Source organism: Poecilia mexicana, unplaced genomic scaffold (genome assembly GCF_051168715.1).
Source record: "Poecilia mexicana isolate PSO_F unplaced genomic scaffold, ASM5116871v1 scaffold_12, whole genome shotgun sequence".
NCBI classification, from domain to species: Eukaryota; Metazoa; Chordata; class Actinopteri; order Cyprinodontiformes; family Poeciliidae; genus Poecilia; species Poecilia mexicana.
Genome location: NW_028263381.1, coordinates 10,777,084 through 10,802,304, shown reverse-complemented (window position 1 = coordinate 10,802,304; position 25,221 = coordinate 10,777,084). Strand labels below are relative to the sequence as shown.

Genomic DNA, 25,221 nt, shown 5'->3' with positions numbered 1-25,221 from the left:
CATGTTTCTCTAAATTGTGTGATGGATGGCAACTGAGGTTTGCAAAAATGTATTTAAGTTCCAGACTGTGGGTGCCTTTCATAAGCCATCTTTATTACACAGAACAATATTTCCACCAGCTTTGCTGGAAATAATCACATCAATCATTTTTAAATGATTTTTTTTTAAGTAATCAAGAAGACAAGTGTGGCTACTCCCTCTTAAGTCCCTTTTTGACATTTCAAAATCTTTTTTTTTTTCAGTCTGCTCTCTGAAACTTTTGATCTGCTGACGCATAGAATTTAGATACAGTTTTGCAACAGATTTGAATGTGCAGTGTTTGGTTCAGAAACCTCTGTTTACAATGACCAGAGGCCAGATATTTTTGTCTCATCTGTCCTCATGACCTTCTCCCATGCTTCCTCTGGATCATCCAGATGGTCATTTGAAAACTTCAGACTGGCCTGGACATGTGCTGGCTTGAGCAGGGGGACCTTGCTCTCACTTAATCCTTGACGGTGTATGTAGGGTGTTACTCATGGTAACCTTTAAGACTATGGTCCCAACACAACAACATGTTGTGTTGTTCTGGGCTCTTCTTCTGATCATGAACTCTTTTGATGCAATAACATCCATATGTTTTATGTATAACATATGTATATATGTACATATATATTATACAATAAATGTTATATAACATGTAACATCCAAATGTTAAAGAATGTCGTATATTTAGCAAAGTTAATTTGTTTAACTGTTTCAAAATTACAATATTTCACAGAGTGAAGCGCCAAATCCACCATGATGTTTCTCATCCACTTCAAGCTGTCAGACTTCATTATTAAGCACTGGTTGTGTGATTCAGTGAGCATATTTTTATACAGAAGGTTAACATGTAGACAGGATCAGAATTCTCCATTTCTATAAATCCTCTAATGATCGGGTTCAGAATGACCTACAGAAGAAAATCAAACTTTGAAAACAAACTTTGACTTTGAAATTGAGGCCTTACGTCAGTTTAATGCTGTTTTCAAAGTCTCTCAGTTGTATCTGGGAAAGAGAATGATTAAAGCCAAGGTGCCAAAACAGATACCTCTTGCTGTGGCTTGACTTGGCCCTCACTTGCATCAGCAGATGCTTGATTTCACCACCAAGAATTGATCCTTCACATACAATAAGTGTGCAAAGGTTCTTCATACTGTGCAAGTGACAGGTTTTATTAGGATCATTATACAAGACTGTCAATTAAACTACAACTTGATGTCTTTCTACATTTAACAAGGCGAAAAGTCAGAAATTCAGAACTAAACAAAATTTATATTATTTCTTTATTTATTTATTTATTTTTTAGAAATGGCAGGATCGTATTTTCTGTAAATACATTTGAAGTATGTTCCAAGTAAAAAGGAACAGATTTGAGTTAAAATGACAGATTGGGGAATTAAAAGATTACTAAAATTGAAACGGGAATCTTTTCAGGTGGAGTGGAGGAAGTAGCCACATAAAATGCAAGATCAATGACATACTATTCATAATATTTATTTATAGTAGTTTTAAAGCAGGGCTTGTCAGTGTTGCTAGCAACTGTGTTTTAAATAAATCCATATCTGTGCAATACTGATTGATTTTGAAATCCTTGCGAACCATTGATGACTTAAAGAATAAAGTGGAAAACTTTAAGTAATATCACAATTTTAAGATGTGATTTGAGCTAAAACCAGCAAAGAACACACAGCCTTTTTAAAGAAAAATACTCTAGTTTAACGTCATTCTCTAAGATCTGTAAATATGAAATTAATAGTAGCCCTTCTGCGTTTTGTAAAGTTACAGAAGGCTAACAAGGCAATATTAGCTAATTTTATGCTTGGCTTGGTAAGATGTGTTGGTAGTTTTATTTTATTGACAGACATGGTAACTCTTGAAGGTTTTTACAAATATCTTTCAAAACTTTAATTTTAAATCAGTTATGCCTTTCTTTTAGTATCCAAACCATAGTTTTTTTTTCCATTCCCCCCAAAAGATACTCATAACTACCTTACATGATCCTGTTTATTTTTTTATGCGAAAAGTTGTACGTGAGTTTGACCTCCTTTTGTCACTACATACAGCTGCTTGATGGCACACAGCAGGTGCCTGGCATCTCACTGAAGTGTTTCTAGTTCAAGAATTGTATTGTGGAAAATTTTAGCGGTTTTGAAGCATCACTATATCAAGGAGGTCAAATGTGACTTTAAAAATCAAGGCATGAGAAGCTTGCCGGTGGCGTTAGCCGATTCTTGCTATGTTCTTAATTTTTTCACTGTGTTCAACCTCTAGCAGACGCGTGGTTTTCACGGATGAGTCAGAAGAAAAAAAGTCTTGCAGACAAGCTCATCAAAACAGCAGCTTCTTCTGTGCAACTCAGCGTTTGATAATCTATAAATTTTTAACTTAGGTTGACAAAGTTTCGAATGTGCTTCTCAAAAAGAGATGCAATTTAAAAAGTCTTCAAAAGTATTCATTGTTCAGGTGCAACAAACATAAGTCATAGGGTAGAGTCTGATAAATATCTGTGCGACCTGGACACTGTTAGTCAAGACAGTAAAACTTTAAAGAGTCAAGACAGAAGGATCAGAAATGCCTCCAAATCCATCATGAATTACTTCTAAAAAAAAAAACACAAGCTTCTGAAGAACCCCTCCTGATTTTCTGACATTTAAAGTCGGCGACTATGTGAAGATCGGCCCGATATCATCTTGTACCTGGAAGTGATGTTGTTGAAACAATAGGTGCAAATTAGGAGTTGAGGTGTGCTCTCAATTAACAGGTTTAATTTTGTGAAAATCAAACGTGTTTGCTCTGTTAGTGTTCATCTTGACATATCTTGAAAAGACATGGCATTTCCCTACAGCGTAGTTTTACATTTTCATGAGCAGCACGGAATAATCTCTAGTAATTTTGATCTGCAGTAGTTCTTTGTCACCTCTCAGCAGGTAAGAGTCCCCTTAGATGTAAGGCACCTTCTCTTAAAGGTGTGTTCACACCCGCCTGGACTTTTGTTCTCTACCAAATTTGCATTCATACGCTAATATTATGCCATGATATTCCAACTTCTGCCATCTTTTTAAATTTCATTCATGCATAGACATTTCTAAGATCACTGTGAACCTTGCTCTACATATCATATGCTCCGAGTACCATAACCTGACATGTTTTGGAACAAAATGTGATAGTTTATCTACGAGTAAGGTGATTACTTTGAGGGGCTGGCGGGAATGCTGTGGCAGGGGTTACTGTGAAAACATAGGACCATCGTCTTTGGCACGGCTGTGCAAACCTCCCTATCTCAGGAGCTGAATAGTTGTTATTTACACAGAGAGTCGGTGTGCCAACACGCAGGAGCTGACGGTCGTGAACCTGTTTGTCTTGTAGGGCTGTACGCCAGACTCCTCGTCTCTGGTGGCTGCGATGCATTTATGATAAAATAATCACAGCGGAGAGCTTCAAACCCCCACCCGCAAAATCTCACACTTTTCATCAGAGTCGGATCATGCGGTCTGTTGTTTGATTTTTTTCTTTTTTTTTGAGGTGCACCTTTGTCAGAAGCTGATGCCAGGATGTGCTATTAGACTGATAGTCTGTGTGATGTTCAGCATATATTACTGGTGGGTATTAGCTTTGCTTGATTATTGGCCAGTAAATTTTAAATAATGATCAAAATTCTATTCATACACCTTCAACATTTTTAGCCTCCCCTCTTGCTCTGAACCCCTCTAATGAAATATAGCTTCCTTCAGAATATCCTAATTAGAAATGACTCCATCGATGTGTAGTTTAATCCGCATGCATCCAGCTGTTCTCTGAAGGCTTCAGAGGTTTGTTAGTGAACAACGGTGAACAAACAGCATCGAGAAGGCCAAGGAATAAAGTTGTTGACACATTAGTAGGAGGAACACTCCTCTCTGGAAAAAAAAAAAAGTAGAGTACATTGTGCTGTGCTAACCTAAAAATAATTAGCCAACAACCCAAACTGACAAGGAGTGTGTTAGAGATCGCATTAGGATCAAAGAGTCCATCAAGAGAACCGTGTGACTCTGGAAGAGAAATCCAACGCTCTGGTGTGAGTGTCATTAACGGTTAGAAAGCAACAAGGAGTTATGTTTGTAGTTTGCCGCTAGCTGTTTAGTGGAAAAAAGATGCTTTGTTCACATCAGACTAATTTTATTTTTTTGTTTAATTCCAGTATGAGACGAGGAGTGGAAGGTTTACAAGTTAACACTTCATTTCAGTCTGAACGCATCATCCACGCAGTGAAGCTTGGTGATGGAAGCATCATGTTGTGGGGATCGTTTTCTTTAGCAGAAACAAGGCTAAGCTGTTAAGAAAATGAATGGATTTAAATACAAGGCAGTCCTGGAGGAAAACATGTTGGCCTGCAAAAGATTTAAGAGTGTGGGTGGTTGAGATTCACCATGTTTATGTGCTAGAAGTGCCCAGTCAAAGTGCACCTAAATCCAACTGAGAGTTTGTAGAAAGAATAGCTCTTAGATATTCTGGGACAAACGAACAAAATGTCAGTCTCTAGTTTGGCAAAGCTGGTCGAGACATGCCCCCAAAGACTTTTTGACCTTGTGTTTGTCTGTCAAATAAAATCTCATTAAGTTATATTTAAGTTTGTGGTTGTGTTGTTGAATGATAAGGGCCAAGGAGTAGGAATGCATTGTAAACAGAAGTTTGACAATGTTTCACTGATACTTGGTCAGTTAAAGCCCAAATTTCCTAAGTTTTAAAACATCAATTTGAAGTAGACGATTTGACACGACTCTGTCGTCTTTGTTTCAGGAAGCTCATATGTATCTGTTCAGAAACGCTGGACGATGATCTCCCAGGTTTTTCTGCTTGAGGCTGCTTTTCGTTGAAAGTATGGAGGTCATGTTTCAAAGCTTTGGTAATTTTATGCTTTAGTCCTTTAAGTCATTATCCTACCTGCTCGTGGTGTGTGCAGAATAAGCACTGCATCAGATCTGCTTCGGTGAGCCCTCCTTTTAGCCATCGTGATCAGTGCAGCAGGTTTGCTCTCCAGTTTCTCCTCTTTGTGCACAAAGCCAACTTGCTCCTCTACAGACACAATGGGAGCTTTCTCCGAGGTCTTCTGGGTAAATCTGAACGCGGAATAAACTAACGCCATCTGAATTTGAAGTGTCGTGTGGCCATCTTCTTCTTTCGCTTAGTTTCTTTAATAACTTCCTTTGAACTAAAAAAAGTATTGATTCCTCACTGATGTTGTCATCTCATCTCTGCAGAAATCGATTCTTGCTATCTGCTGCTTTAGCTGGTGTTTTTTTTTTTTTTCTCTTTTAAAACCCAGGCTGTCATTTTCAATCAGCTGGTCATTAATTATTGAGGCAGCACAGGTTGACAAGACACACATCCTGTCTTGTTTGCCAGATGATTCATCTGCAGCCAGAATGCCCCGACGTATAATAATGTAACGTGTCTGTGGGCTCCTCTCTCCCAGGAGGGTATGAGGTGGTAGCTCTAACCCACAGTTAAGGACAAAACCTCTGTACTACTAATCAGCTTAATGCTGGCTTATTCAAAGGCCCTCTTTCAGACCGAGCAGCTGCTGTCAGCCAGTTTGAGTAGAGGGTGTGACTGCTGGCAGAGCTTGCTGATGCAGAGAGACCGGTTGGTGATTAACAAACGTCAGTAGACTTTGGAATCTGGGGAGCCCAGTCCACTGGCTTTGTCTTGTGAAGGTCTACCAGGTGGCTCCGTCATGCTTCCTCCCTGCTTTTCCTCCATATCTTCTCCCCCTTTTTTTTTTTTTGCTCCTACTTCTCCTCGGGTTTGCAGAGCTCCGGGATAAAAAAGTTCAGACATGCCTCACATTTCTAGACCCCCTCGTGGAGGCTAGTTGGCAGCTTCTACAAAAAGCAGCAGCTCTCTCCATTTATGTTCTTTTTCTCCTTTTCTTGGTGCATGCCGCCTGCTCTGACCTATTCTTCCCTTCCCTCGGAGAAGGGAAATCAAGCATTTCTTCGAAAATCTCCTGATGTGTGAGATAATGTTCCCAAGAAATGAAAGGACTAAAGCAGAGCAAGCCTGGCGAGAGTGGGAGATGTTTTCTGCTGAGCTGTGTGGGCAGACGGCTCGGGTACACCGCCGTACATCTGGCAGATAGATTTCTGTCAGCAGCTCTCCAGTGACAGGCTGCCTGCCTTTCAGGAAGAGGATCAGATCTGCGGGTCCATGTTGTGAACACCTAAGCACACATAGCCTGCTCCTAAAATGGCTGCCCTTGAAGCTCAGCTCAGAGGAGGATCTGAGCAGCTCAGGCGCAGTCTGCTGGGGCCCCAGCTGACTAGATGAAAGGAGTTGCGCAATCTCCCATTAGCTCGGTGTGGCGCAGAGACTTACTGGCTGAAAAGACACAGCCAACTGTAAGGCAGATGGTGGGTTGAGAAGGAGGGCTTTCTTCCCCACTTCATGGCTGTATTCTTCTCTCCTCCTTCCTGAAAGGCTTCTCTTGATATCCATGTCAAGGAACCTTGTGTTGGGAGCCAACTTTGTTCAGAACAGGAGCAAACTGCCAGGAGTGGGGTGTGGACATGTGATGAGGCTGTAACCTGACCCCTGGACAACAATGGATCCACTGGTTGCTCAGGGACATGCAGGCAGTTGGGCTGGTTCACTTGCAGTTCTCCACTGGCCGGTCTTTAGGGTTTGGGAGGTAGAATGGGAGGATTAGTTTCTCTGGTTAGATCAGATTAAACACTTCACTTTTGCAAATTAACTACAAATAATAATGTTACGCTCTAGATCATTGTACAACGAAGCCCAAAGTAGCTCAGGGCAGATTGAGACTTGCTTTTCAACCAACAACTTTGTTTTTGAGAGGAAATTCCAGACGTCTTCCAAATAATAAGACAATGTAGCTGGTAAACGTATATATATATATATATATATATATATATATATATATATATATATATATATATATATATATATATATATTTTTTTTTTTAAGAGAAATCCTCTATTTAAATTTTAACAGTATTGGTACGTCAAGAGTTGTTTATAGTCTTCTCCAGAAACAATAAAATCCCTATATTGGCAGCTGAACCCTTCTTATAATTACTCACCCCCGTTTTTTTACTGTCTCAGTTATAGCGCCATTCACTAATAGTTACACCTCTGTTTAGGATCTGTACAAAAGATTTAAATAAATTGTTGCCACTATTTACCGAAGTTCTTGAACAGTGACCGTTCACCTTACTTTAATTGCCAGTTCTATTGTCTTTCCCATTTTGAAGAGCAACTGAGCCATGAGCCTTCAAGTCGGGTCACATTCATACTCAAAGGAATAGGGAATTTTTTATGGGTTTTTGCATTATCTTTAACAGTGTTGCCAATTCCAGTGGAGGTGACTAGAGGTTAGCATTTTTGTGATCCTGTCAATCTCTCAGCAAGAACCACAAACTCGTTCCTCTTGAAGATTCTTTTTCATAAAAGTATTTTTGGCAGCTTGATGCAATTAGGCAGACTTTGTTCTCCACTGCAGAGTTGTTGTTTTTTTAAAATTAGATCACATATTGCAGAGATAGACTTTTTCACACACCCACCTCTTCAGATATTTTATTTTATCTCAACAAATTGCCAGGTACGAAAGCCTTAAACTCGCCATCAAACAATACAATTTACTCAGTTTCACAGACACTACTCAATGTCGTACATTTTTGTGGTGAAGGAGTTTTTAACTAATGTAACTTGTTTAAAAATAAACAAAAATAATAATCAGAGGAAGAAAAGTGTTGGATTTTCTTAAGGAGCTTTGTGCTTATACATGCTAATCTTCATGCTCGGCAATCTCAGTAGATCCAAGTAATCCTTAAGAAACTGTCAACAAAATGTGTAAAAATTGTCTGCACTCTTAAAGGACTCTTCCCTTTTTGGAAAAAATTACCTGCTCCGTAATTTAAAGTTGTACTTAAAAAAAAAAGTAGTTATTACAACACAAAGGTCATCTAAAGTTTGCTCTATGTGTTGGAGTGATGACCAAAGAAAACAGCCGGGCTTAAATTAGTCCTGAATTCATGTTCTGTACATGAATCACCATGTTGACTCTTGTCATTGACAGCAATAAATTACCAAAGAGTGACATTCACATTTTGAGCACTTAATCTTCTTTGAATGCATGCAAAGAGTTTGGTCTTTGACTAATGGAATGATCAAATGTGCTCTTGCTGCATGGAGTCAGTTCTTAGAAACATGGCTTTTTAAATCTTTGAAAATGTTTTAGTTTGAAGCATGCATATGCTTTTTTTTTAAAACTTTGAAGAATAGCAAAATATGCTAAATTAAAATGTCTTCCCATAATAAACATACACTTGCCATCCCCATTTTTAGTATAAACAGAGAGACGGAAAGTGGTTTCAAGAATCTGTCTCACACTGTGTTCAGTGTGTTTGTATACAGCGTTTCATGTGTTCACTCTGTTGTGCTACTTTTTGTGCTTCTTTTAAAGTTTCTTCTAGGTTTGGGTTTCTTGAGTCAAAGTAGGGCATCCTGCGCTTTTAGAACATCAGAAGGTAGACACTGTTGGCCGAGGCTATAAACGCTACATCCTGACCTATAGAAATGGCATAAGTGGTGGTTGTTTGTATCCTGTGAGAGTTTTAGGTCTAAAAGTGGCATGATGTGTCTGTTATAGATCTATGCAGGTTCACTGCCATCTTCGTATGTTCTAAAGGAAGTGGCAGAGCTGTCAAGTTTTGTAATTTTGTGATAGTTTCGTGTGAGAACATTTTGCCCTTGGCTAGTGTCTCTTGATCAGTTTCAAAATTTGCAGTTTAAGTTGATTAATGTGTTGAAACAGTCAGTCACTCTTTATTTTTGTCGGTCAATGCAGACCAATTTAATAATACATTTTATTTAAGTTTATTGAATAAAAAAATTATTAGATTTTAGCAAAAATTAAGACAATCCACAAAATGATGCTTAACTAACCCCCTTTTCTCTCCAGAAGAGGTTATCTTGCAGAATTGTCAGGGATCTACCCTTAGACATATTTCTTTTTTTAGCGTTAAATCGCGACTGTACTGCAAGGTTCAACATTTGCCTCTTAAGCCACTGCTAACAGGGAAACCTCTCCAACACATACTGTACAGCTCATCACCAAGCATGTGGATTTTAAACAACCCAACCCAGAGGTGTCTGGTCACATTCTGCCTCTCTACGATGTGATGCCCTGGCTAAAATGCAACCAAAGGAAATATTTTTCACCTGGATTACAGTCTGGCTCTCTTCTTTGCCAGATTGTCTATCAACCCATAAAATGTCGCAAGAACGTAAAACCGCTAGCTTCCATTTTTCCAATACACGTCGGAATAACAGATCCCCTTAACCCCAAAAATGTAAAGACTTCATTTCTTAGTTGATTCATTCAATCTTCAGAGCAGTTAATGCAATCAGATGGAATATTCTGCTCTAAATACTGAGCTCTGGAGCTGCTCTCCAGCTGTTGCTTATCCCAAGGTAAAAAAAAAAAAAAAAAAAATGGGACAAATCAACCCATAATCCCTCCTCAGTCCCTGCATTGTTCTTGGAATAATGCTACGCTGAAAAAAAATTTAACCTGCAGCATCTGCTGAATCGTCCCCTCTACCAACTCCTGTTAGACTACTAGAGTTTACTGATGCATCTAAACATTTCAGAGATTTAAAGATGCTTCATTATTTTTTGATACTTGCTTCTATTGGCTTATGTTGTGAAAAGTCAAATATAACGTTTTAGCAAGAAAACCGTTCTTAAGCTGCTTTTAAAAAAAATTTCACATCTAAAAAAAAAAAAATATATATATATATATATATATATATATATATATATATATATATATATATATATATATTTAAGAACATTTAGAATTATCTCATTTATTCTGTGCAAAAGCAGGTCAGCGTCTAGCACCTGATTATTCATTGTTCAAACCAGGAAGCATTAATTATAGCCATCCAGCATCAAGACTTAGCCCTTACTTATGAAAAACCATGTGATGTAGATTTAATTCTTGTTGAACTTGCCGTTGTCTTCAATTATTAAGTGAAATTAGTTAAATGTATGTAGCAAAGCAGCATACACTAATGATTTTCCCTCTTTGTCTTGCAGGTTTCCCTGATTTTTCCAGGGAGTTCTCCCCCTTTTCAGTGATGGAGGGGTTGCAGTGTGATGGCTGTGACTTCCGTGCCGAGTCATACGAGGACTTGAAGACACACATTCAGGAAGTGCACACTGTTTTCCTGCAGCCATCAGATGCAGATGAGTCGGACTCCCTGAGAGGAGAGGATGAAGAGGAAGAGGAGGAAAATGAGGATAAGGAAGACAAGGATGACAAAGATTACACGCCTCCTAAAGCTGGAATAAGTATGCCCACCACAATCGGATGCTGTCGTTATTTTGTTTAGGATTAAGAAGCATTTCTTTTCTCTGTTTTAGAGGCCTTGTAAGTGCTGATGCATTTTAATGAGTACACAAAGAAATGTGTTTCTCTTGCAGAAAAAAAATAATTATATGAATAAAAACTCTGATAATAAATATTCTAAAATATATCTTCAATACTTGATTTTATTTTATTTTATTTTTTTTTTTAGGTCCCAACTCTTCTGAAGGGCCCAACAAGACATCACAGAAACCAACTACTGAAACCCATCTCCCTTTTTACCAATGCCAGTTTTGCGTCCGTTACTTTCGGTCAAAGTCGTTCTTGAGAAATCACACCAAAAAGGTCCATAATGTCACAGAGGAAAAATCAGACGCAAGAGTCTCCTCAGACAACGCTAAGCAGGCCAGCTACACTGTAATAATGCACAACGATCATACAAAAGTGTATTCCTGTCAGTATTGCACATACAAGTCTCCCCGCAAAGCAAGGATCGTAAAACACCAACTAATGTATCACAACAAAGTTCCCTCTCGTAGCGGCAAAGCTCAGCCGGAGGGCACAGAGGCTGAGGAGGAATCTGAAGCAGGTGCGGAACTCGTCAAGGGAACTTTTCCCTGCGAATGGTGTGACTACCAGACTGACCAGAAGGACAGCTGGACTGACCATGTGGTAAAGGAACACAGTGATAAGGTGAAGATCGTTTCCGGCCCTGAAAATCTAGAAGGAGAACCAAGTGCAAGCTCACCCAAGCCCAGCTCTCCAGCCTCTTCCTCTAGCCCAACGAGATCAAATGTGACTTTCACCGGAAATGAAGTTTCAGTGGAGAACCCAGAACAAATGGTGGAAAAGTCAGTTGCAGAAATCTCATCCATTCAATACGCACAGATTAGCGCAGTCACTCCCAACAGCACTGGTTCTTCTATTTTGTCAAAAAGATTCGCCTCCGCTGATGTCTCCAACAGCGTCTCACATGTGGACACCAACTTGGTCAATGAGGATGACTCCAGGAGCAGCTTGGAGGACGACGACGATGAAGAAGAAGTGGGCGATATAGACGATCCCAGCTATACGGGAATCCTCTCCGCAGACGCAAAGCAACTGTTAACAGATGGCGATAATAAATTACTGGAAACTAAAGGGATCCCGTTCAGAAGGTACATGAACCGATTCCAGTGCCCCTTCTGCTCCTTCCTTACGATGCACAGGCGGAGCATCTCCCGCCACATCGAAAACATTCACCTCTCTGGCAAAACAACAGTGTACAAATGCGATGAATGCCCCTTTATTTGCACCAGCCCTTTGAAGCTCGGCACGCACAAGCAGAGCCACAATCCCTCAGATTTAGAGACATTGGACCTTACAGGGGATAGCCCGGTCTCTCAGAACGATGGTGCCACAGAGCCGCTTAACGGGGGCAATGTAAGCTCCAGAGTAAACGGGAAGAAGGCAACCAGCACATCTAATGACCAGCAGAACTCTCATCGCTGCACGCTCTGCAGCTTCTCTACCACCACTCTAAAAGGTCTGAGAGTCCACCAGCAGCACAAGCACTCCTACTGTGATGACCTCGATTCCACTGTCTTTGAAGCCCAGAAGAGCGACCAGCCAGACGCTGAAGTGGAAGCTTCTCCAGTGTTCCTGCAAAAAACCCAGACGTCCATATTGGGATCCACCACCAAGAAAACATTAGTTGCAGGAAAAAGAGCCAGGAAATCCATAAATGACCTTCCTTTGGATCTGTCCTCTGTCAAAAAGAGAACTAGAATTGATGAGATTGCCAGCAACCTTCAAAGCAAAATAAGCCAAAGCCAGCAGGACATGATCATTAACCTGGATGACATGGACGACGAATACAACGGGGAAAATAACGGCAGTGGTGACGAGGGTAAAACCAACGACAACAGGAACCCGATCTTTGCTTACAACACGCATCTGTTCAATCAAGAATCCTCAGTCTCTCAAGAAGTAGGCAGAACAGGGAAAAGAAAAAACAACCCCAAGTTAAAACAGAGAAACATTCCAATATCTCTGACTCTGTCTGATGACAGTGAAAACATTTCAGCTGATCCCAGTGACGGCACCATCCACGAGAACATGGACTATTCAGATGATTCTGGAACCATGCGCTTCTACTGTAAACACTGTGAATACCACAACAAATCAGCTCGAAGTGTCAGCACTCACTATCAGAGGATGCACCCTTACATCAAGTTCAGCTTTAAGTATATCCTGGATCCTGAAGACCAGAGTGCTGTTTTCCGCTGTTTAGAGTGCTACATTGAGTACACGAATTACAATGACTTGCATCAACACTACATGGATCACCACCCGGAAGCAAGCAACGTGCTTAATTTTAACCAACCGCATCTTTTGTACATGTGCCGCTTTTGCTCATACACAAGCCCCAACGTCAGGAGCCTGATGCCTCATTACCAAAGAATGCACCCCACCGTAAAAATCAACAATGCCATGATCTTCTCCAGCTACATTGTAGAGCAAAGTCACAAGACCAGTGAATCGCAAACCCTTAGGGAGATATTAAACTCTGGCCCCAAAAGTTTTAACTCCTCTTCTTCAGTGCCCAGGTCCTCCTCAAGCCCTGTGCCAAAAGCGGCTCCAAAGTCTCCCGAGGCCAGTGGTGAGACTGAATCTCTAAAAGAAACCGTCAGCAATGTGGTTGTCTATGACTGTGATGTGTGCTCCTTTTCCAGTGCCAACATGCACTCAGTGTTGGTCCACTACCAAAAGAAACACCCAGAGCAAAAGGCATCTTATTTCCGTATACAAAAAACAATGAAGGTCGTGTCAGTTGATCCGTCACATCCTTTAGCAAACTCCTCCTTCAGCCCTGCCATCTCCAGCACTCCTAAACAATCCAATGTAACTCCATCTGTGTATGGATCAGATGAAGAAATGTACTACTGTAAACACTGCGTGTACAGCAACAAGTCTGTGGTTGGTGTGCTGGTCCATTACCAAAAAAGACACCCGGAAGTGAAAGTGACAGCTAAATACATCAAGCATGGTCCTCCCACTCCTGGTCTAATGAAATTAATGGATGAACTGCAAATTGCTGCTCCCAAGCAGTTTTTGAAGCAGTTTCAAAATAATGGCCACGATGGCTCGAAAAACTCCAAACTAGGTGGTGGTGAAAAAGGGGAAGAAGAACTGTTCTTTTGCCAGCACTGTGATTATGGTAACCGGACTGTAAAAGGAGTGCTTATCCACTATCAGAAAAAGCACAGGGAAACCAAGGCCAACGCCGACCTGGTGCGCCGTCACACTGCAGTGGTGAGGAGCCAGCGCGAACGAGCACAGATGGTCCAGTCTGGCAGTACTTCCTCCACTGCGATCTCGGCTTCTGCTGATCACGAAAATGCGACGCCTATGCGTTCACTGAAGTGCAGACACTGTCCATATACAACCCCCTATGTTTACGCCCTGAAGAAGCATCTGAAGAAGGAGCACCCTACTGTCAAAGCAACAGCCATGACCATTTTACATTGGGCTTACCAAGATGGCATTCTGGAGGCAGGTTATCACTGCGAGTGGTGCATCTATTCTCATGCTGATCCCCAGGGCCTTTTGCTTCACTACCAAAGACGCCACCCTGAGCATAATGTTGATTATGCATACATGGCCAGCAAGCTGTGGGCAGGCCCAGAAACCACCCAGCAAGGAAATACGGACACAAAACATTACAAATGTAAAGATTGTGCCTTTGAGGCTTGCTCTATATGGGACATTACAAGTCACTACCAGGCCGTCCACCCCTGGGCTATCAAAGAGGATGAATCTGTGCTTTTGGATATCATCAAAGGTGATGGCACTGTTGAAAGTTTCCAGCAGCAGGTTACAAAGGAGCCTGGACTTCTGAATTGCCAGTCTGATGAAGGAGTACTAGTTATTGCCACCCCACCTCAAGAAACCCAGTCCCACCCACGTCTTTCTATTTCTAACAATCCTTATCAATGTACTGTGTGTCTGTCAGAGTACAACAGCCTCCATGGCCTCCTCACTCACTATGGCAAGAAGCACCCAGGCATGAAAGTAAAAGCTGCAGATTTTGCACAAGAGGCAGACATCAACCCCAGCTCCGTTTATAAATGCCGGCACTGTCCGTATGTAAACTCCCGCATTCACGGAGTCCTCACTCACTATCAGAAACGGCACCCCTTGGTGAAGGTCACCGCCGAGGACTTTGCAGACGATATAGAGCAAATCTCTGAATTGCACGAAGGAGACGATAAGTTCAAAACTCAGAGGCAGGGCTACGGTGCCTACAGATGCAAGATGTGTCCATACACCCACGGGACACTTGAGAAACTTAAAATCCATTATGAGAAATATCACAATCAGTCAGCCTCAGATATGTTCACACCCTCTCTGAGTAATTTTGCCTCCTTCAGAGAAACTGAGCCGATGGCTGAATGCAGCAGCAGTAATATGTCAAGCACTGCTAAAGTCCAGGAGGTGAGTGAGTTGGACTTTGCCCTCTCTCAGTTACCCATCAATAAGCCAGAGAAACACGCTGTGTTCAAGTGTCAGCTTTGCAAGTACTTCTGCTCCACAAGGAAAGGCATTGCCCGCCACTACCGCATCAAGCACAACAATGTGCGCGCTCAACCAGAGGGTAAAAACAACGTCTTTAAATGTGCATTGTGCTCTTACACAAACCCTATCCGCAAAGGCCTGGCCGCACACTACCAAAAGCGCCACGATATCGATGCCTATTACACTCATTGCCTGGCTGCCTCCAAGACGATGAGCGACAAGCCCACCAAAGTGATTGCTCAGCCGCCATCAGATGGGGAATGCTCAGAAATGAGCGAGGAGCTGCGTTTGGCGGTGGAGAGGCGGCGATGTAACCTCTGCGGATTCCAGGCATTCAGCAGGAAGAGCATTGTTTCGCACTACATAAAACGCCACCCTGGCGTCTTCCCCAAGAAGCAGCATTCCAGCAAACTCGGCCGCTACTTCACCGTTATTTACGCTAAAGAGCCTGAGAAGGCTGAGGAAGGCGTGCCGGAAGAAGAGGACAAAGAGGTGTTGGAGGTCCCGCTACAGCCGGAGGAGGAAGGTGATGATGACTGGCTTCCTTTCAAGTGTCTGAAATGCTACCGTTTGTCCTTTAGCACGGGGCAGCTGCTATCTATGCACTACAATGACCATCACAGCGTAGACCTTAAGAGGGATTTCTTGGTGTCATCCACCCCTGAGGATGAGGAGTCTGAGTTATACGAATGCTCCCACTGTGAATTGAAGTTTACGGGTCTACCTGATCTGGCCGATCATCTACTGCAGCACAATGAGGAGTTTGAGAAGAGAGTTATGAGACTGGAGAGGAAGAAGCAGGTTCTTGGCAAGCAGAAAGGAACAGAGCCGCCGCCGGATAATAAACATGAGAAGGTGAGCATAATGAGCTCTCATGGAATTATTTTGGCTTCAGACGGACAGTTCAGAATGTCTCTTTTATGAGCAATTAGTATCTGTTGTAGCGTGTGAATGTGTGTATGAATGGGAATGACTGATTTCATTGTAAAGCGTGTTTGAGGGTCCTGAAAAGTTCTATGCAAGTCTGATATCAATTCATTTCATAGATGATACTCATAGCATTTTTATGTAATGTAAAGCTTGACTACCTGGTCCCAGAGGCTGAAATGTATAGATAGTCCAAGAAGACAAAGACCAAAGTGGATTTCTTCCATTTTCAGGTCCAAGTTGAAAAAAGAAAACATCGTAGTGGTTAATGCAAATAGGATTATAAAACCCTTGAAACCTAGATTGTTTAATCATAATAGTCACAACTACTCAAAAACATAATGGCATCATTCCATTTGTGCTTTCTGCCTTTCTGTAGTTGTACATAACAATGCATTTTAATTAGTTTCATTGAATGGCTGTTAAAAATACCTTCAGACTTATCGGAACGGTTAGAAGTTTTAACTTCCTGGAGAAAATGTAAGCTAAAAAGAACATGACTTATCAAATATTTTTGTTTATTAATAGTTTAGTCATTAGGGAATCTTAACTGTATCATTTTTCTACAGCTTCTATAAAAATGGTTGAATAAACCAGATTCAGTCTTTTTTTTTTTTTTCATTTTTGTCATCAGGAAAGCCTTGCAAATAAAACCCCCATAGGATTCAGGTGCAACTTCTGCGTGGAGATCCACCCGACCCTCCGAGCCATCTGCAACCACCTTAGGAAGCACGTCCAGTATGGAGAAGCCAAACGGGGTCGTGTCAAGGTGAGCAAAGCTGTTCGATATCTCTGTGTTACCGATGTAGTCGTAGGCAAGTCATTCTTTCCAAGGACGTAATTGCACAAATGTTTAACACAACAATAATACATGTACAAAAGGTAAAAGATGCTTTCAATCACACTTTAACGCTAGTATCTTTAGATCATGAGCTAATCATCTCAGCGTCTTGAGACGCTCGTCTTAACGACTTAATTGTCATGTAATTGCGAGAATCCACTTATGGTTATCAGGAGGTATGCGGAGTGTCGTGCCGGCATGCATGGCTGGTATTTTAATCACTGCAGCAAGTGATTGGCTTAAAATGTGTCATCAAACAGGGATGCTCCAGCTCCGGCAATCTCTCATATTTTGCATACTGTAAGAAAAATGATTTTTCACATTTTTGATTTAACATGACAAAAGGTATGAAAGGGGGATGTGGGACAACTTGAAATCGAAAACTTGAGTTTGTTTTAAATCTAAGAGGAAAGTTCAACTTACAGTGTTCCTAAACGATTAAGAAAAGTTCTGAATTTTCCAATCTCTGTAGGAAGAAAAAATAATGCGCTCTTCCATCCATGTCTCTCTACAGTTTGTACTTCCATCCATGTTTGTGTGTGTGATACATCCCTCCATCCTACATAGTTTATTTGTATCTTAAGAGATCAAATGGACTAAAAACTTCTGAAAAGTATCGCAATTGGATCTGAAAAATCCGTAGGCTCTTCATGCTTAAGAACTTTAACATCATAACAAATGTATGTAGACTGTGTCCTAGATTTCCTTCAGTACACCAAGCTCTAATTCCTGCCCCCTTGCTGTTGTAATCGTCAACAATAGGATGTCAAACTGTTCCTGTAAGAAAATTAAGCTCCCCTCAAAATGACACTCCATGCAAATGTAAAGATTCCTGCTGTGCTAAAATGATCCACGGATCTTTTTTAGGGTGTTGTAAAAGCACACTCTGCTGGTCCCCGGTGAGTCTGTTGTATTTTCTAACTCCCAGCCTCTGAAAATTGCAGTAGTCTTTGGTTTGTGCATTTTGTTTACTGCTGACAGAGGCCGTCATCTTCTTTCAGAGAAAATGAGTTGTGCTGTCCCATCCTAAGCAAGACGATGGAGCTGTGAGCTGTAACTTTTTAGACAGTCACTGGCAACAGTTTGTGCATTAATAATCCACTGAGACTGCCACAGAGGGCAACGGGCCTGGGGATCCAACGACATACTCGGACCGAGGCCTGACTCACTCGTCCATCAAACTTAGCCTGTTTTTACTTTTACTTGTCCAGGAGGAGGTAGGCAGGCAAGCACAGAGCATGAAGCAGGACAAGTTTTAGGCTTGCCCTATATGTTTTTTTGTGACTATCACAATGCTTAAAAGTATTTCTTTTTTTTGCTGGTAGCAAGTAGTGCATGATAGCAAAGTGGGACAATAACTGTACATTATTTTCTTTTTTTTTGCTTTTTTTTTTTTTTTTTTGCTTTCCAAATCAAAATCTGCAAAGTTTGTATGCAAACTCCACGAGTAAATATTTAGCAAAACCATCTTTCGCTGTGATTAGAGCTGCGATTCCTTTGGGCTATTTCTCCACCAGCTTTTTGTCTCCAGAGACTGAAATCTTTGTCCATTCCTCCCTATAAGATCTCAGTCAATTTGGATGGAACGCATCTTTGAAGATCCAATTTGACCTTTTGCCACATATTCTTAATGTAGGTCTGAACTTTGTACCATTGTGACACATGAACAGGCTTCGAGCTAAACCATGTCATTGCGGCTCTAGGGTTGGGTTGCTGTCTTCCTTAAAAGGCAAACCTCCAAGCACTCTTTAGTCTTCACACCTTCAAACAAGGTTTCCTCCAGGACTAGCCCTTTATTTAGGCACTTCGATTTATTTAAGAAAACCATACCCACAGCCTGATGCTGCCTCAGCCATGTTTCAACGTGGGGATTTTGTGCAGTGTTGGTTTTTCACCACACATGAAAAACCAACACTGCATGCGTGTGTGACATGCACAGATGCATGCCACACATGCATCTGTGTGGCATGCATGTCTGCATGCATGTCTGCATGCATGCCACACAGATTTTTACTTAAGCAACAATTCACAGCCATGGATCATTTGCATTTCACTGTTGTAAGTTTTAAATTAACATATTTACTTTATTGATTAAACTTACCATATAAGAGGAAGAGTTAAAATCAATGTTTTTCAAATGTTTTGTTTTGTTTTGTTTTTTTCAAATCGAGTTTTAAATCAGGAAGACCTTCTGATGTAGATGAAGTTCAGGCAGCAATGGTAAATTCAGGAACTGGTTGTCTCTGTGGTTGGTGCTTCTTATTTATGGCTGCCTGAAGTGCAGGGTCAGGTCCTTACACAGGCAAAATGAGTTTTCTCTTGGCAATAAAGAAAAGGAGTGCAGTGGTTGTCTTTCTACTCTCCATGATCGTAGTTACTGGCCTGCTTCTCCAGCAGATGAGGAAAGTAAAAGGGAAACTGAAGGATTTTGTTTGTGTAAATAGAAGCAAAATTCATGCAAAGTTCCAGCTTTAATTTCTAGCCAAACCAAAGTGATCCGTTATAATAAACAATTATGGACTGACATGCTGATTGAGTAATAATGAGTTTTAAGCACCACAAATTAATCCAGTGGGGTAAAATTTGATTGGTGCGTCTGTCTCAGTGAACGAACAGTTTTTCTCTTCTTTTGCTTTGCTTCGCAGCAGGAAGTCACCGACGTACCCCTGACTGTGCCCTCACACACTCTAACCAACGGCGTCCTGGAAGAGGATGAAGCAGCCGAAGTCGATGGCACCGACGGACCCGAAACCTCATCGTTCTCCCCTCCGTTTTCAACTCGTTCCGCCGATCAGAACGTTGACGGCGTCGATCTGGAGACCCTGGATCCGGACGCGGAGGTGGAGGGACGAGCGGCCGCCCTCGTGGCTGCCGCCAGAGCCACGGCGTCGGGGACCCAGCTGAATCACCGGCTGGCAACCGGGGGCCACGCGTGCTCCCAGTGCGACCGGGTCTTCATGTCCATGCAGGGCCTGAGGTCCCACGAGAGGAGCCATTCGGCCATGGCTCTGTTCAACAAAGAGGACAAATACAGCTGCCAGTACTGCCATTTCGTCTCACCCTTCAGACACAAGTAAGTGAAGAGGAGTCATGCTGCTGATACGTGACGTTATTTTCCTCTTCATCTTTGATGCAAATATAGGTTTACATATGAATACGTGCATTTACATGCATTCCTGCATGTTGCTCTGTGGCTCGGTTGGTCCCTTCTTACAGGTTCAGTTTAAAAGAAATGAATTGGAGAAAAGAAATTGAATGGATCCCTGAACTTCACCATTAGGTCACTAAGACATTGTTCCTACATATTCTTTAAAATGAATCAAATTAGATTCCTGCTTCAGAATGGGAACAGTTTCCATCTTTCCTACTTCCTGTCTCTCTTCTGTCCTTCACTTTGTCTGTCCTTGTCTCCCATCCTTTCCCGTGTCATTCCCTTTTCGTTTTCTTCTTGTCTTCTTCCATCGTCACATTCTTCGTTTTCTTTGTCTTCCCTGCATTGTTCGTGCTGTCCTTTCCTGTTGTTCTTGCTTGTTCTATTTTCATCCTTCCTCACTTGCATCCTTCCTTTTTTAATTTATTTCTTATCCTTCCTATTCTCTTTCTGTCCTTCTTTATTTCTTTCTGTCATGACTAGTTTCCTTTCATATTCATCGTTCTTTTCTTTCCTACCGTGTGTATTTCTGTCCTTCCACCCTTCCTTATCGTCGTCTTGTTCTTGTCTTTCCTTCCGTAACGTGATCCTTTCCTAACTCCATCCTTGTTATTCAATCCTTCCTTTCCTCACTGTCTTTCCTTCCTTGTATCCTACATTCTTCATTCTGTTCTTTATTGTGTCTTTCCTTCCTTCTACGCATGTTGTGTTCTTTCACTTTCTTTCTTCTTGTCTGAGTTTGTGCTTTTTGCTACGTCCATATATAAAACCTCCCTAGTGTAGAGATTCATTAGAAATTTTTGATTCTATTTTTAAGAAGTTGAACAGGACAGAACACTCTGGGAATCTGAGTCAGGAACATTTTTGTATTTTTTGCGTTAAAAAGCAGCTAACAGCGGGCAAATTTGAAGGACGGCGTTTGTAAACACAGGATTTATGAATTCAGATGGGAGCAGTGACTAGAAGCTCATACATGTGGGTGGGATGGGCCTACATTACAGTACCGGTTCTGTTAGTCCTATCTTGAATTAAGAAGAATAAAAACTAACTCAGGAGTTAAAACATTTCATTCACTCCACTTGTATCGGTCACCACCAGCCTGCCTCCTGTTACTGATGAAAGCATTTGCTTCTCCTGGCTCAGCAGAGGTTTGGAGCTCAGATCGAACTCGTTTTTTCAGCACCAGAGCCAGTCAAGAAAAACCCGTTCTAAGCAACCGTTTCTTTTGCACACAATCCGGTTTCACATTTGTCCAAATATCCATTTTGAGCATTACGTTTGTGGGACAATGCTAAAAGAATATCTTGTGTTTTTGCAATATATATATATATATATATATATATATATATATATATATATATATATATATATATATATATATATATATATATATATATAATTTCTTGAGTTGTTACATCATTTGTGACATTATGTGCTGTAGGTGCATTAATTCTTTTACTTCACATCAGGCAGGAAGAATGGTCTCACTTAGCTGAATCTGCATGCACCGTTTGTTGGAGATGCAGGCCTCAGTTTCCTACATTTCAAACCGTTTCCTCGAACACCCTTCCATTCTGACAACATCTGCCGTTTCAATCGCCTGGCTGTTGAACTCATTTTGTTCCGAGCACGGTTTTACACCTCGCTCTGTTTACCTGATCGCAATCCCTCCGAATCTCCAATCTTCTCCGAGATTTCCTGCCTGTTAGGAGAGCGAAGGGCAAACATTACAGCGAGAGACGGGACATTTTGGTCCTGCGATTTGTTTTATCTGCCGCAGAGACGGCGAGAGCGAGAGGGGGAAAGGGAGAATCCTCATCTCCTCTGAGCTCCCAGGTGTAATCCCTCTGCACTGTACATGCCCCGACCCAGAAAGAAGCTGCGTTCTCGTGCCACCGCAGAGGGACTGGCGCTAAAAAACACAGCTCCAACCATCGCCACAGGATACTGACACACTCATTCCCTGAAGGGGATTGTGGGTAGATGAGTTCATCCCTCTTGGCTCCATGTTATGCAGTCATTAGCAAATATTTAGCTGTTGTTAGTTAGATGAACATCATTACCCTTTTCTCCTTTCTCCTGTTCTAATCCAAACATTCCTCCTTTATTTATTTTATTTTACTTTTTATTTTTTCATGTTTTGTGTCACGGCAGCCTGGACAGACATGTGCAGTCTCACCATGGTCACCACAAGCCGTTCAAGTGCAAGTTCTGCCCCTTTAAGTCTGCCTACGCGAGTCGCTTGAAGAGCCACCTGCATAAGGCCCACACAGGTAAACACACACCTGCACACACAGTTGCATTGAGTCACACGTTACAGCAGAAAGCAGAAGGACTAAAATGGCAACAAATTCATTACTAGACAGAGCACAGCTTAAGATCCGTTTCTGCTGAAACGCAAAGTTTCTTATCTTCAGTTGAGGATAAAAGTTCGCTGATGTCTTCTGCTGTTCGACCAGGAACTTGAAATGTTCAAAATGTGATGTTCTCCCTAGATAAAGCTCAGTAAGGCAGTGATTTTCCAGCCTAACCACTTCTTGTGAAGCCACATTGCAGTCAGATCAGATTTGCTACCTTGCTTTTTGAGCACATGCAACAGAAATGAGGAAACTTGATTCTGTGGCGGCGTCACGGTGACGATGTCGGCAACACCGACTGATAAGATCAAGCTTTTTGAAATGACTCGGCCACCAGTTTTACCAGCAGTTTACTACTGTGAATCGTTTCAGTGAGATCTCTATAATTAACACAAATAAATAAAAAAATATATAGTTTCTCAAGTGCTCTACCAGAAGCCTTTTTAATTTATCTCGATGGAAACCAAATGCTAAATACCTGGTCAGACTTTTAGTTCAGTGGAGAATTTTTCAACCACACCCAAAATCCTTCCACTTCGTTTCCAAAAGTCTGTATTTTCTTCTGTGCCATTTGAAAAGTTGCCATGCCCCTTAAAACTTAAAACTTTTTTTTTTTATACATTTTTTTCTTGTTATAACCTCGAACATTAATGTATGTTATTGGGATTTTATGTGATACACCAACACAAAGCGATGTATAAATGTGAAGAGGAAGGAATGCCATAAAAAGATATTTAACATTCTTGACAAATAAAGATCTGAACCTTGATTAGGCAATGCGAACACATTGATCTGAAGCTATTTTATTAAAGCCATGGGGTCGAGGACCATTTTTGACAGCCTCTAACTGGATTGAACATTGGTGTTTGAACTGTCCAAAGCTTTAGATGTGGTTTTACAGCCCACTGCTGTTTGTGTTTCATGTTTCAGATTCTTGTTTGCCAGTATCATTTGAAAACCACGCGTCATTTGCCGTCCAATTCACAATTATGTGCTATTTTGTGTTGGTCCCAAAAAATATACAGTGTAGTTTGTGGTCATAACGTCACAAATGTTCCAGGAGTACGAATATTTTTACTAGATACCACGAATACAAAGGGGAGCCCTAATGATTCCAGGTTGTCTTGCCTGTTACAAAATAATACAGATGGCTTTGTTTCTGCAAAAAAATCAAAAAAAAACTTTAACTGTTTCTCTAATAATGGATAACAACATATATATATATTTTAACATTTATTCATTTCCTTCCAGGTGAGCAGTACACATACAAGTGCTTGTCCTGCCCATTCTCCTCTATGACCATCAGCCAGCTGAAGGAGCATTCTCTGACGGACCACGGCGAGGTTCTGACCCTCCCGAAACTCCGAGCTGCCACCCAGGCTGCGCACGCTGCTATCAGGCTCCCCCGACAGGCTGCGCACACTGACCATTCTCATCTGACCACAGATGGTATAACGTCATCTTCAATAAGTTTTTCAATAGATGGGAGACTACTCGATAGTATCAGGAGGAGAAATTGAGAAGTTTTTGAAGGTTTAGACGGTGATGTCTTGGATGCAGATTACAAAACGGGCCGGATGGAGATAAAAGTAAAAGTTGCCCTGTGTACTTTCTCACATTCTATAGCATTAGTTGGAAGATTTTTTTTTTATCCCCCCTCTCCCCCCACCTCCAAGTCAAGCTAACAAGTTTCACATCAACTATTTTCATTCCCTTTTTTATGTCAGACATCTTGATGCACTTACAAAGACAAAATCTGCTTTGGATTCTTGCCTTCCAGGTCTCCCCTCAGTTTCATCTTTGACGCCTTTTCTTTGCCGAATATGTTTAGTCGAAGCGGCGCTCTGGCTGCAGCTTGACACGCTGCTGTGTTTTTTAGGTGTTGCCGTGTTTTTTTTTTTTGTTTTGTTTTTTTCTGCAGCAGCGGCGTAGCTTGCAGGCTTTTCTTGGCAGCAGCTGTCACCTTGCTGCTGGAGCTGTGGAATCTTCCCTGGAGCCGGAGCGGTGCAGCATTCCTCAGTGCACCATCCACTGCTGTCAGCTGTGCACTACCAGGACAAATGAAGCATTGAGAGAGAGCAGAGCTGACATATTGAATGTCTCCATGCTGCGTCAAACCAGCCACCTTCCGCTGAATATCTGAAATTCAGACCAAACAAGTCTTTCTTCTTGTTTTGTTCTTCCTTGTGAAGATCGCCTGGTCAATTGCCTCTGCTTTTAGAAGCAAAATCTGTCGGTAATCGAACTGACACTCGAACCTGAAAATATTTAAGCTGACGATGTGGTTGTGATTTTGATCAAGACCGTCAACAACTGCATGGTTCTCCTTCTTCAATAGCGGAAACAGGAGCGCCGGCTCTATTTCATTCAAATCACCACTGAATTTGTTTTGTTTCTGCTTTTTGTCTTTTTTTTATTATTATTTTCACAGTGCAGAGAGGATAATAAAACATTAATCAACTGTGGTACATCTGAACTTCTCTACCTCTTCTGCAAATGTCTAAAATCGGATCTTAGACAAAAAAAAAAATGTAAAAAGTGCAAGCTTTCCTTTTGTAGCTCTTCTCACTTTGAGTGCTGAATTCGGCTTTTCCTGCATGGGTACATGATCTATTAGTGTGCCTTCCACTTATTTATTGATGTGTTGGAGGCTCAAAGTAGGACGAAAGCATGAGCCCAATCACTGATATCATAGACCCTTGGGAGGGGGGGAAGGAGGATGAAGATGACTGAAGACGCTCATGCTTACTCTCTTATATATATACGATAGTGAAATTGCGCAGTTTGACGCAGCAAATCAATTCAGTGGGTGGATTACTTTGTTTTATGCAAGACGTGTATGAATTAAACAAATGAGCCAGTGATGTGAACGGTCTTGCGGATGCACGTTTGAAGCTTAAGCCACACAAAATGTGACTTCTGTGACTTGTAGTTTCTGACTTGAAGTTTCTCTTCGTTTGTGGGCCAAACAGATGTTATTTGATTTATGTTC

The 25,221-nt window shown here is 41.4% G+C and overlaps 1 protein-coding gene across 3 annotated transcripts in view; it reads left to right on the top strand.

Annotated features, from left to right (window-relative positions):
• Positions 1 to 25,221, top strand: part of znf462 (zinc finger protein 462) — a 53,509-nt gene that overhangs the window by 19,275 nt on the left and 9,013 nt on the right. Inside the window, exons 2-7 of one of the 3 annotated variants that reach the window (XM_088010910.1) lie at positions 10,126 to 10,380; positions 10,608 to 15,808; positions 16,515 to 16,649; positions 19,370 to 19,794; positions 22,027 to 22,145; positions 23,481 to 23,678. In XM_088010910.1, coding sequence (XP_087867036.1) covers positions 10,167 to 10,380; positions 10,608 to 15,808; positions 16,515 to 16,649; positions 19,370 to 19,794; positions 22,027 to 22,145; positions 23,481 to 23,678 — 6,292 coding nt within the window. In that variant the 5' untranslated portion in view covers positions 10,126 to 10,166. Of the gene's footprint in view, positions 1 to 10,125; positions 10,381 to 10,607; positions 15,809 to 16,514; positions 16,650 to 19,366; positions 19,795 to 22,026; positions 22,146 to 23,480; positions 23,679 to 25,221 lie in introns of all 3 variants that reach the window. The other 2 variants (XM_088010909.1, XM_088010911.1) reach the window with 2 other exon arrangements.